The sequence below is a fragment of the Salvelinus fontinalis genome, chromosome 6 (genome assembly GCF_029448725.1).
Source record: "Salvelinus fontinalis isolate EN_2023a chromosome 6, ASM2944872v1, whole genome shotgun sequence".
NCBI classification, from domain to species: domain Eukaryota; kingdom Metazoa; phylum Chordata; class Actinopteri; order Salmoniformes; family Salmonidae; genus Salvelinus; species Salvelinus fontinalis.
In genome coordinates, this window is record NC_074670.1 from 194,323 (window position 1) to 208,164 (window position 13,842).

Below are 13,842 nucleotides of genomic sequence, written 5' to 3' on the forward strand. Positions count from 1 at the left end.
AACACTGATTGACAATAAATGTCACATGCTGTTGTGCAAATGGAATAGACAAAAGGTGGAAATTATAGGCAATTAGCAAGACACCCCCCAAAACAGGAGTGATTCTGCAGGTGGTGGCCACAGAACACTTCTCAGTTCCTATGCTTCCTGGCTGATGTTTTGGTCACTTTTGAATGCTGGCGGTGCTCTCACTCTAGTGGTAGCATGAGACGGAGTCTACAACCCACACAAGTGGCTCAGGTAGTGCAGTTCATCCAGGATGGCACATCATTGCGAACTGTGGCAAAAAGGTTTGCTGTGTCTGTCAGCGTAGTGTCCAGAGCATGCAGGCGCTACCAGGAGACAGGCCAGTACATCAGGAGACGTGGAGGAGGCCGTAGGAGGGCAACAACCCAGCAGCAGGACCGCTACCTCTGCCTTTGTGCAAGGAGGTGCACTGCCAGAGCCCTGCAAAATGACCTCCAGCAGGCCACAAATGTGCATGTGTCAGCATATGGTCTCACAAGGGGTCTGAGGATCTCATCTCGGTACCTAATGGCAGTCAGGCTACCTCTGGCGAGCACATGGAGGGCTGTGCGGCCCCACAAAGAAATGCCACCCCACACCATGACTGACCCATCGCCAAACCGGTCATGCTGGAGGATGTTGCAGGCAGCAGAACGTTCTCCACGGCGTCTCCAGACTCTGTCACGTCTGTCACATGTGCTCAGTGTGAACCTGCTTTCATCTGTGAAGAGCACAGGGCACCAGTGGCGAATTTGCCAATCTTGGTGTTCTCTGGCAAATGCCAAACGTCCTGCACGGTGTTGGGCTGTAAGCACAACCCCGACCTGTGGACGTCGGGCCCTCATACCACCCTCATGGAGTCTGTTTCTGACCGTTTGAGCAGACACATGCACATTTGTGGCCTGCTGGAGGTCATTTTGCAGGGCGCTGGCAGTGCACCTCCTTGCACAAAGGCGTAAGTAGCGGTCCTGCTGCTGGGTTGTTGCCCTCCTACGGCCTCCTCCATGTCTCCTGATGTACTGGCCTGTCTCCTGGTAGCGCCTGCATGCTCTGGACACTACGCTGACAGACACAGCAAACCTTTTTGCCACAGTTCGCATTGATGTGCCATCCTGGATGAACTGCACTACCTGAGCCACTTGTGTGGGTTGTAGACTCCATCTCATGCTACCACTAGAGTGAGAGCACCGCCAGCATTCAAAATTGACCAAAACATCAGCCAGGAAGCATAGGAACTGAGAAGTGTTCTGTGGTTACCACCTGCAGAATCACTCCTGTTTTGGGGTGTGTCTTGCTAATTGCCTATAATTTCCACCTTTTGTCTATTCCATTTGCACAACAGTATGTGAAATTTATTGTCAATCAGTGTTGCTTCCTAGGTGGACAGTTTGATTTCACTGAAGTGTGATTGACTTGGAGTTACATTGTGTTGTTTAAGTGTTCCCTTTATTTTTTTGAGCAGTGTATATAAACGGTTGGTTGTTAAACCTGGTTTTATGCTCATAACCTCTGCACTGTTGCCAGGTATTTCTGTTGTTTTGCTGAGTGTAGTGTATTACCTGCAGATGTCTATAGAACATTACTGAATCTGATTAAAACAATCATGAAGACTAGCCTCTAAAGATTCAGATCTGACCAGAGAACAAGACTTTGTTAATGTCCTCCGTAAACCACTGTTGTAAATGCATTGCTACGTACAAATGTATGTTAAGGTAGGGCTTGACATTCAGGTCAATTTGCCAATGGCACACTAGTCCGAATGAAAGAAATACTGGCAAGTGTCAACATATGGCAGGCAAGCGAATGATGCGCGCATAAATTCAATAGCTAGTGATTTTCTTTCATTTGGGCTGAGCAAGTAGCCTACAGGATTCATACAGACATTGGGAAGTCAAATTCAATAACTTTTCAAGCAATTAATTGTAATTTTCAAGGAACTACATTTTAATATTGAATTGTTGTCATAGCCGATAGAAAAAAATCTCCCCAAAACTAGTAAGCAAAAAAGTATGCATGAGAACTTAGAATAATACATGTTTTATTAAGCCTTCCAAATAGCATTATGCAATGACATAAAAATATGTTACATTCTAAAACATGTCAGAATAAAGCAGACATTGCCTGACTAAATAGACTGTATGTAGATGCTCCCAACACAAACACACTAATGAAGTCTGTGGCAGCTAGTCAGTCTCACCATTTGAAATGTTGAGTTATTGAGGGGTTATTGTATCATGTTTTAAAACAAAGTGAGCAAAAATCGGGTTCCCTTTGTAACGGAACGATTTGTATGGAAAACCAAGTTGAAGCCAACATTCCAATGGGTGTCTTGCTCATCACTGCACGTGATTTTACCGCAAAGATGGCAACAGACCTGCGCGGGAAACAAATGAAAACTGATAGATCTCTCTCAAAAACTGATCAGTAATGAAATCAAGGAATAATTATATTGCAGTGAAACTTCTAAATTGGCTACCTTCAATGACTTTTCTAAGACCAAATAGCCTCGAAGAAATGTCTGATTATCAAGTTAGGCTATTCTAGCAACCCATTCTTGCCTCAGCATTTATTGGTATTTATCATAACTTTGAAGTTGTTTCCTACCGCTGTCGGTCTTCAGTGAGCTGCTCCACACAACAATCTCAAGCTAGGCTTAATGTGTAGTTTATGGCGCGCGTGTGATAAATAATCAACATAACGAACTCACAGCTTCAGGAATTCTTTATTAAATAGCCTAGATTAAATATAGCATTTTTACAATATTTTTTGACTGAATGTCAGGCCCTGGTTAAGGTGTTAAATAATAGGTCATTGAAGGTGTATGGATGCGGTTGAGGGTAGTATGCTGTGTTACATAGACTTTTCATATTCATATGGCCATTATGGAATTGGTGGAGGCGGTTCAGTTTGAGATAGATGGCCTATGGTAATTATATCCAGACAGTATTCCACCAACGGGTGACATGAATTACTTTTCAAAAATAGGTTTGCACATTAGACAGAGTTTTAGACCAACAGCTTAACTTAAAAGCCACTATAGTCCGTTATGGGGCAGGGCTACATCCAGTATCAGTAGGTCTGTCAGAGACGTTATCTAAGTAGAACTGCTTTCAAAATGGAGGACTAAACACGTGTAAGTCTTAGGAATTCTGGCATAATTATGTGCTCTATAGCATTGAGCTCCTTGAAACGTTTACATAGTATAATATATGCCATTTAGCAGACACTTTTATCCAAATTGACTTAGGCATGCGTCATGCATACATTTTACGTATGTGTGGCCCCAGCAGGAATCAAACCCACGATCCTTGGCGTTGCAAGCACCATGCTCTACCGACGGAGCCACAGAGACACACATCCAGGGTATTATCTGATCCATAGTGATACTAGAGATAGGAAAGATCGAATTATCAATGGTGATGCTTCAGTATGCTACAGAGAAATTGTAAAGACTGGGATGGAATTAATGGAACATATCTTACACATGGAACCATGTTTGATTCCGTTTAACTGATTCCAGAAGTAGTGATACTTAGAATGAATGTGAGTGGAAATTAATTGATTTCTTTTTAAGTTGTTTATGCTATTAGTCCATGCGCTCTTGAAGACCCCCTCAGAGTGGGCTTGTGCCTTTGACATGACATGCGATACTGTCATGATTTGTTTTATATGCTATATACTGTACATACACTCACTACAGTTTGCCATCACAATATCACTAAGTGTATAAAAATAGTTCAGAACAGCATTATTGAAACCAAACAAACCTAGCATCCTTTTCCTCAAATAAATCTATACAAAAATCTTTCACATATGCTTACAAGTGTCTCCATTCTCTAGTTCAGGGTTTCCCCACCCATCTACACACAATACCCCATAATGACAAAGTGAAAACAAGTTTTTCCAAATCTATTGAAAATGAAATACAGATGCCTAATTTCTAATAAGTATTCACACTCCTGAGTCAATACTTTGTAGAAGCACCTTCGGCGGCTATTACACCTTGATTGTCTTGAGGATGTCTGTATCAGCTTTGCACATCTGGATTTGGAGATTCAAGTGTTTTCACAGATTTGAAATGGGATTCTAGTCTGGACTTTGGTTGGGCCACTCAAGGATGTTCACATTCTTGTTCTGAAGCCATTCCAGCATTGCTTCGGCTGTATGCTTGGGGTCATTGTCCTGTTGGAACATAAATCTTTTCCCCAGTCTGTTATTTGCACTGAAGCAGATACGCATCAAGGATTTGCCTGTGTTTGGCTCCATTCATTGTTGCTGCCACCACCATGCTTCACGTTAGGGATGATGTTAGGAAGGTGATGAGCTGTGCCTGGTTTTCTCCAGACATAGCGCTTTGCATTCAGGTCAAAGAGTTACATTTTTGTTTCATCAGACCACAGAATCTTTTGCATTATGCTCCGAATCTTTCACATGCCTTTTAGCAAACTCCAGGTGCGCTGTTATGTGCCTTTTTCTTAGGAGTGGCTTACGTCTGGCCACTCCCATAAAGCCCAGATTGGTGAAGTGCTGTAGATACTGTTGTCCTTCTGGCAGGTTTTCCTCTCTCAGCCAAGGAACTCTGTTGTTCTGTCAGTGTTCATTGGGTTCTTGGTCACGTCCCTGACCAAGGTCCTTGCCCAGTAGCTCAGTTTGGTCAGGCGGTCAGCTCTAGGCAGTTCCGATAGTTCCATATTTTTTCCATTTCCCAATTATGGAGACCACTGTGCTCTTGGAAACTTAACACTTTCTATGAATACTTTCTGAAGGCACTATGTTTTTTGTTGTACACAAGACTGTAAAAACATTAGGAAATCAGCTCCAAGTGGTTTACATTTTGTAAATCTGTTAGCAAGTATTCCCGATCGTAAACAAGGTTTGAAATGATCGTTTAGTCAAATATATCCGTTTTGGCTTCTAGCGGTAAATTTGCAGTCTGCAAATTATTTGTAATCATGTTCCGGCCCCCTGACCATCCACTCAAGAAAATGTGGCCCTCGGCTGAATCTAGTTGATGATCTCTCTAGTGTGTCCCGTCTACATGCGCTACCTCTGTAAGGACATAGATTTGTACAGTGCCTTCAGAAAGTATTCATACCTCTTGACTTATTCCACATTTTGTTGTTAAAACCTGAATTCAAAATGTTAAAATATGAAAAATCTCACCGATCATGTCATAATGACAAAGTTAAAACATGTTTTTAGAAATGTTTGCACATTTATTGACAATGAAATACAGAAATCTACAATAATTTGCAGAAGTATTCAAACCCCTATGCTTTGACACTCCAAATTGAGTTCTAGTGCATCCAATTTCTTTTGATCTTGAGATGGACTCCAAGTTGTAGTGACACCTGTGACAAATTCAATTGTTTGGCCATGATTTAGAAAGAAACACACGTGTCTATAAGGTCCCACAGTTAACAGTGCAGAAACTGTACCAAGGAACTGTCCGTACCTCTCAGAGATAGAATTGTGATGACATATCTGGGGAAGAGTATGAAACAAGTTCTAGAGTGTTGAAAGTTTCCAAGAGAGTTTCCAAGAGCAGTGGTCTCCATCATTGGGAAATAAAACATTTAAAAAATGGAACTACCCAGACTCTGCCAAGAGCTGTCCGCCAACCAAACAGGCATGAAGGACCTTGGTCAGGGAAGGGACCAAACCCAATGACCACTCAGACAGAACTACAGAGTTGTCCTTGGCTGAGATGGGAGAACCTGCCACAAGGACAAGTCTCTACAGCACTTCACCAATCTGGGCTTTATGGGAGAGTGGGCAGAAGGAAGCCACTCCGGAGAAAAAGGCACATGACAGGAGTTTTCATAAAGGTACATTTTTAACTCTTTGGCCTGAATGTAAATCTCTGTCTGGATAAAACCAGGCACAGCTCGGCACCATGCTATGGGGATGCTTTTCAGCAGTAGGGGACTGGGAGACTGTAGGGGACTGGGAGACTGTTAAGGATAGGAGGGAACAATGAATGGCGCCAAATACAGGCAAATCCTTTATCAGAACGCGAACGACAGACTGGAGCAAAGATTTATGTCCCACGCATGGCTCTCGACCTCCGCCTCTCCCGAGTCCGTACAGGAGTTGCAGTGATGAGACAAGACCGTAACTACTAACAATTGGATACCACGAAAATTGGGGAGAAAAAGGGGATTTAAAAAAAAGATTTACATCCCAACAGGACAATGACCCCAAGCATAAAGCAACACTGGAATGGCTTCAGAACAATGTGAAAGTCTGAGTAGCCCAGCCAAAGTCCAAACTTGAATACCATTGAAAATCTGTGGAAAGACTTGAAGATTGCTGTTCACCGCCGCTCTCCATCGAACTTAACAGAGCTTGAGAAAATGTGTATGGAAGAATAGGAGAAAATCCCCAAATCTAGTTGTGCAAAACTGATACAGACCTACCCAAGACGACTCAAAGCTGTAATCATCGCCAAAGGCGGTTCTACAATGTATTGACTCAAGGGTTGTGAATACTTCAGAGAATTCTGAATTTCATTTAATACATTTACTACCATTTAATAAAATGGGGTATTGTATGTCAATGAGTGACAGAAAAAATATTGAATATATTTTGAATTCAGGCTGCAACACAAAATGGGTATGAATACTTTCTGAAGGCACTGTAGGTGAAAGCTCTATAGAAGTTGCTCTTCAGGGGTTACTGGTGTCTTCTGGCAGCAGCATAAGGAGTTGTAAATCCTGGCAGAATACCTTTCAGCAGAGGGGCTCTATGGCCTGCATATTTAACTGGTCTCTACTCTGGAGGGAATAGTCTCTGGAGTCTGAACATGGTGATGCACCAAGATTGTTCTAATTAGAGTTCTTCTAAGTCATGTGCCCCAACTGGCACCCTATTCCCTATATAGTGCACTACTTTTGACCATGCAAACTAGTGCACTATATAGGGAATAGAGTGCCATTTGGGACATTAACAGAGATTAGGCTGATGATTAATCTTAAAAGCAAGGCCACCCGGAAAACTACCAGCACACCGATCAGTGATCCACCTCTTGGATGAAGCTCTGAGGTAAATAGTTGACAAGATAGTTATGGTTAAACAGTTATGGAGCAACATTTGGGATCGACACTGTACAGAGTAATGGATTATTTTCTGTCAATTCCTTTAGTAACAAGTGATCGAAGTTGCATCTGACAGAACACAGACTTGGGAGACAGGCGTGTCATCAATGCATCACGAGCACAGAAAAGACAAGACTCATTTATAAGACGTCATTTTCCACAACATTTTATTTTGGATATTACCATAGCTATATGTAACTTTTGACAACAGTTATCAACTACAGAATAATACATTTAATAATTCTGCCATTTCATATTTTCATTTTCTTTTAGCCAGTACATGGTTTGGTCCAGTAACATTCAGTGGATGGTTCTTCCGCTCTCGATGTCCTTGGATGGATAATGTTAAACATATAACACATGCACATGTCATTCACCTGTTTCCATCTGGGTAAGACAACGGTCAGACATGAATAAATCATGTTCTTTTCTTGGAGACACCCATTACTAATAAGGCTATACTTACAGCTATGCACCAAAAGGTTCACTCTGCTGTCTCGAAATATAGAGCACCATATTTACATCTCTATTTACAGACATTTTGTTTAAAAAGAAAAAGAAAAAAATACTCAAGATATCTTTCTCTGTTAGTTTTTAGTCCGAGGTGCCTTTCAATCTAAGGCTGTACAGGGTTGAAATATAAAACAAAAATATGTTGATTTACAGATAGCTGCAACATGTAGCTTATTGCCAATGCCCTTAAAATATATCCCCACATCTCCCTACAACCCCATTTCTTTCCTTCTTTACTAAGCCCAGTCCTTTAAAGCTTACAGACAGGAATCTCTCCTGAAAGGTGCATGTGCTCTACTGAACCACTAATCCTGAATGTAAAACCTTCACCCTGCAGTGTCCAGTAAGGTGTGGGGGTGTGTGTGACACACTGCAATGTTAGTCCCCAACGAAAGACTCACGGGCCCATTTCAACACATAATAATCTTTAAAACAGCAGATTGTTCAAAAATATAACTTTTTAAAACATATATACATACTCAACATATACCCTTTAAAAACAAACAAACCAGCCTGCCAGGCCAGTCAGAAGACCAGCCTGCCAGGCCAGTCAGAAGACCAGCCTGCCAGGCCAGTCAGAAGACCAGCCTGCCAGGCCAGTCAGAAGACCAGCCTGCCAGGCCAGTCAGAAGACCAGCCTGCCAGGCCAGTCAGAAGACCAGCCTGCCAGGCCAGTCAGAAGACCAGCCTGCCAGGCCAGTCAGAAGACCAGCCTGCCAGGCCAGTCAGAAGACCAGCCTGCCAGGCCAGTCAGAAGACCAGTCAGTTACAGTAACAGAAAGTAAAACAGTCTAACAAAGCAAAGACGTGGGTGGGTGCACACAGGTCCACTGGAATACAGACACCCAATGCACTTTTCAATTAATTAGTACATTTTTCTTTTCAATTCTCCTGCTCTTCTATTGATCTTAAAATGCATTTTCTAAGATGTTACGTCAACATGGCAGGTGGTCAACCAAGGACATGACCAACATGTGAACGGGACCACATTAAATCTGTGTGGGTCTGCTTGCCTGCTACCTTGAAGCCCAGCACAGGAAGAAAATACACTACTAGTCTACCAGTGTACTTTACATTCAGCTTGACACGTCGTCATGAACTTTGAATCATTTCAGGAGTTTTGCCCAATTTGCAAATGAACAGCAGTAGTTATAATTACAGATGAATGACCCTTTCTGTTAGAATAGTGTCTAAAAGATTGCAGCTCCTACCTGTATTCACTATACAATAGTAAGTATAGTAGTATTTGACCCAAATAGGTTGATGTATTCTGCATTGAGCTTGGAATAAAGACGCAGCTGAAGCCTTATTTTCCCAGGTTACTGGCTCTCAGTAACACCAAAGTAAACCAGATGTGTTGAAGTAGCACTTGTTAAACAGCGGTTTGGAAACAATAATTCATGTTGCCTTCAAAATCAATTCAGTGAGAGCTGTATAGCCATCTAAAATGCATCTTTAATTCCATACACTTAAAAATACTAACATAAAACAGATTGTCTGTGTGCAATATCAAAGTGAAATAATGTTTCAGACAGTAGGTCACTGTCGCTGTAAAATGGAGGTTCATCAATGAATCAAATTAAAACATCTCTAGAAGTTACCAAGTTTGTCTCAGTTGGTCGTTGTGTTTTAAGACTGCATGGCAGGAGCTTATATCAACATGAAGGTTACAGGTTACTTCCCTTCCTCCAGGACCATGTATGGTGACTGGTATCTCTGTCCTGTTCTCCTCTCCCAGCTGTATGAAGACTGGTATCTCTGTCCTGTTCTCCTCTCCCAGCTGTATGAAGACTGGTATCTCTGTCTTGTTCTCCTCTATCTCTCCCAGCTGTATGAAGACTGGTATCTCTGTCCTGTTCTCCTCTATCTCTCCCAGCTGTATGAAGACTGGTATCTCTGTCTTGTTCTCCTCTATCTCTCCCAGCTGTATGAAGACTGGTATCTCTGTCCTGTCCTCCTCTATCTCTCCCAGCTGTATGAAGACTGGTATCTCTGTCTTGTTCTCCTCTATCTCTCCCAGCTGTATGAAGACTGGTATCTCTGTCCTGTCCTCCTCTATCTCTCCCAGCTGTATGAAGACTGGTATCTCTGTCCTGTCCTCCTCCATCTTTCCCAGCTGTATGAAGACTGGTATCTCTGTCCTGTCCTCCTCCATCTCTCCCAGCTGTATGAAGACTGGTATCTCTGTCCTGTTCTCCTCTACCTCTCCCAGCTGTATGAAGACTGGTATCTCTGTCCTGTCCTCCTCTACCTCTCCCAGCTGTATGAAGACTGATATCTCTGTCCTGTCCTCCTCTATCTCTCCCAGCTGTATGAAGACTGGTATCTCTGTCCTGTTCTCCTCTCCCAGCTGTATGAAGACTGGTATCTCTGTCCTGTCCTCCTCTACCTCTCCCAGCTGTATGAAGACTGGTATCTCTGTCCTGTCCTCCTCTATCTCTCCCAGCTATATGAAGACTGGTATCTCTGTCTTGTCCTCCTCTATCTCTCCCAGCTGTATGAAGACTGGTATCTCTGTCTTGTCCTCCTCTATCTCTCCCAGCTGTATGAAGACAGGTATCTCTGTCTTGTCCTCCTCTATCTCTCCCAGCATACCCTTTACTTAGTAGACAGTAGATCAATAATCGAATTTAAGTGCTTACCCTTTTACTATCACGTGCTACTACTTACCCACTGTTAAAAGTTTGCTATTTTGTACCCCAAAATATAGTTAATCGAAAATCAAACCCACATCCATATTTATGTTTACATCAACACCCCAACTCACCTTACAATTTAGTTCAAGTTCTGTTACCTCAGCTCATCAACACCCCAACTCACCTTAGAATTGAGTTTAGTTGTGTTACCTCATTCCCGGGGGAGCTAGTGATGTAGCAGAAACAAAAGAATTCCCTGCAGCATGCAGCTCATAGGTCCTAGTGAACAAACAAAAACAATAAAAAGTGTCATCTTTTAAGACAACAGCAGAAGGCAGGTTTTGATGGTGAGGTGTTCTGAGGTCAGACGTATGCTACAGCGGTGACTGTGGTTGGACAGATTGGACTGGCAGAGTGGTGTCAGAGGGCGCCAGGGAGTGTGTGTCATATGACCTGGCAGCAGCTGGCCTGAGAGGTACACAGGAGCCCTTCTCTAGGGCTGCGCTGGATGTTCACAGAGATGCTCTTTTCACACAGAGGTAGCTGGAGAACATTATTTTTCAGCTTGTTCAGCTTGTTATTCTCCTTGGTGGCCAGGGCCAGTTCGCTAAGTGCTGCTGCCGTTTGGTCTGTGTATGTCCTTGGACTGTTGACAGCGGTGGTGGGCAGAGCGATGGTGTCTAACTCCAGGTCCAAGCTGCCGTTGGAGCCGATGCACATCTTCCAAGAGGACCTCTCCTGTGTCTTGACGCTGCCAGCTGACAGGCTACTGGACAGACTATTGGACAGGTTCTGAGGGTCTATGATGAACTGGCCCATCCCCCCTGCCAGGCCGGGGCCTCCACTTCTCCCCCTGTGCTGTAACTGGGAGCTGAGACACAGGCTCAGGAGCTTCAGGCTCTCCACCAGCTCTGCTGCCCCGGGGCTGCGGGAGGCACAGTGTCTCCGCGTGGACCCTGAGCCTGAAGACGAGTGGTTACTGCTGCCGTTAGAACAACTTGAGGGGGAACCCTGTCCCTTACCACCACCTCCCCCACTACCACCACTCCCTCCATTGTCACTACTCCCCCCACCTCCCCCTCCAGGAGGACTGCCCCTGTCTGGTCCTGAGCTTCCCCCCTCCCCGGGGGGTTTACTCTGCCCTCCACTGCTCCCTCCACCATTTCCCCCTGAGTTTCCAGGTGGGCCCTCACTGCTGTCCCTGCGGTTCCAGCTGTAGGTGAAGCCTGTGTCCTTGTCCAGACGCCGGCGGTGGCTCTCGGAGTCGTCGTCGCTGGTCTCTGAGCTGGAGCAGGACGAGCCACGGCCTTGGCTCTTGCGGCGGTGATAGCGTTTCTGAGTGGTGCCCGGCGACCCGGCCGCTGCGATGTTCATCTTTAGCCGGCTGAGTTTGGGTGGCAGCCCCTCGTCCATATCGAAGTCGTCGTCTGACTCACCCTCCTCCTCAAAGATCTGGTTGAGGACCGGGGCGCTCTTCCTGGAGGTCAGCCGGTTGGTGATAGATGGAGCCTTGCGACGCAGGATCACTTGGGTGGACAGAGGGGACGGGTCCTCTTCCTCCTCTTCATCCTCCTCCACCCTGAACAGGCAGCTGTGCTGCTTGGCTGAGGAGGTGGAGGGTGTGGGGGCCGTGGCCCCAGCTCTAGGGGGCCCAGAAACGGGGGCAGGGGCACCGGAGGCCCCTGCGTTGCTCTCGTCCCGGCGGAGCTCCAGCAGGCCTTTGGTGCGGTGTCCGTTGAGAAGGTTCTCAGCGCTGCGGGCGGGGGACTGGGGACCACCAGCGTGGCAGATGGAGGAGGCTGCCAGACTGTCCTCGATGTCCTGATGCATGTCAATCTTCGTCGGCCAGGACTGCCTGGAAGAGCAGAGAGCAGACCAGAGTTACCCAAACTATTCCCCTGGTTAGTATACGCTGCAATGACTTTATATAGAGTCAGGATAAAATAAACAGTATGATCTTAGAATGAGGTCAGATGATTCATGTGTAATCCTGAACTGAACTGCTGAACCTGACTGAACAGCTCAGTGAGTCAACATTCTTCTAATGTAGAAGGTCCTTGTTGACATGGCAGAGCGAGAAAACAAACAGAACAGAGCGCTGGGGATCCCTCTCGACGGAGCCCGGGCACGTCCCAGCGGCACGCAATCTAACACAATTAATCCCATGGTAGTCCTGGCTGCCGGGTGCATGTGTAACCCTCCACGCTGTTGCATGGCGGTGGAGGCTGGGTCGGGTCGCCACGGGGCCCTTAGTGCTGCTCTGCTACCATCCTAGTTAATTCAGCCAGGCTTTCAAAAGGCGTAACTACAGTAGAATCTCTGACACACACCTTAGCTGTGTGACACCGCTCAGACTCCATTCACTCTCACAGACAATCCCTGAAGCCAACTACCTGATGAAGCTCAGCTTCAGCCCACGATGGCACAGAGAGAGAGAGCGCGGGGGCACTATGCTAACACACTTAGCATTCGCCCTCTTGTCCAGGTCACTGTTTTGGGCATATATAAACTGACATGTGCATGCATGATAAACAGTAGACTGTTGTTATTCCTAAAAATAATTGAACCACTATCAGAATGTTATTTTTTTCTGTTATGATGCCATGTTGCCTGATGCCACACGCTGACAGTGTTTCTGTGTTAAAATAGCGAACGGTACAACCCTCAAAAACAAAGTGCAGTGAACGGAGGAGCGCAGGCCAGTAGAAGTGCAGTAGAAACCTGTACTGCTGCACCAGACATTAGTGGATTTGGCTCACATTCTGCTCCTGCACCCAGGGGAACACGACCCAGGAGATAAAAATTGGGCCTTTTCACTCCGAGCACCTGTTTGGCAATGGGTTTCTGGTCAAATGGGTTCCAGCGAGCAGGCCAGGAGGGAGCAGCTTTAGCCTGCATGCGTTTGATCTCTCCTCTCTTCTTCCTCCAAAAGGAGTGTCTCGCTCCCTCTCTCTGCTTCTCTCTTGGAATATCAAAGCCAGACTTCCCTTTTCTAGGTCACTCCAAAGCATTTACTGCAGTCTGCCTTAAAAACACATTTGTCACATGACCAGAGGGGGCGGGATGGGAACCAGACCATGAGGAAAGGACAGCATGGGTTCTCCTCCTAATGCCAGGCACGGTCAACGACACCAAGCAAAGCTGCACCCACAGCTACTGAAGCATAAGAGGTCAATTACCGTCAGAGCCTTGGCTGCTTCCTCCTCCTAGTCATTGAGTCGTCGTCATTATGACAATCTGAATGGCCCCAATAAATGGATGAGTTTGTGTAGCAGGCTATTAAACAGGCATTGGTGTTGCGTGGTGGTTGGTTCTGGTGGGTTTCATCCGGAGGGGATAGTTTTGGTGTTGTGTGTATGCATCACACGTGTGTGTGTGTGTATGCGTCACATGTATGTACAGTTGAATTCGGAAGTTTACATACACCTTTGCCAAATACATTTAAACTCAGTTTTTCACAATTCCTGACATTTAATCCTAGTAAAAATCCCTGTCTTAGGTCAGGTAGGATCATAACTTTATTTTAAGAACGTGAAATGTCAGAATAATAGTAGAGAGAATGATTGATTTCAGCTTTTATTTATTTCATC

The 13,842-nt window shown here is 45.1% G+C and overlaps 1 protein-coding gene across 1 annotated transcript in view; it reads right to left on the bottom strand.

Annotated features, from left to right (window-relative positions):
* Nucleotides 1-7,253: 7,253 nt before the first annotated feature.
* snrka (SNF related kinase a) overlaps nucleotides 7,254-13,842 on the bottom strand; it is a 54,736-nt gene continuing 48,147 nt past the window's right edge. The window contains exon 6 of the mRNA XM_055924538.1: nucleotides 7,254-12,107. Within this exon, the coding sequence (XP_055780513.1) occupies nucleotides 10,697-12,107 (1,411 nt within the window). The 3' untranslated portion in view covers nucleotides 7,254-10,696. The remainder of the gene's footprint in view (nucleotides 12,108-13,842) is intronic.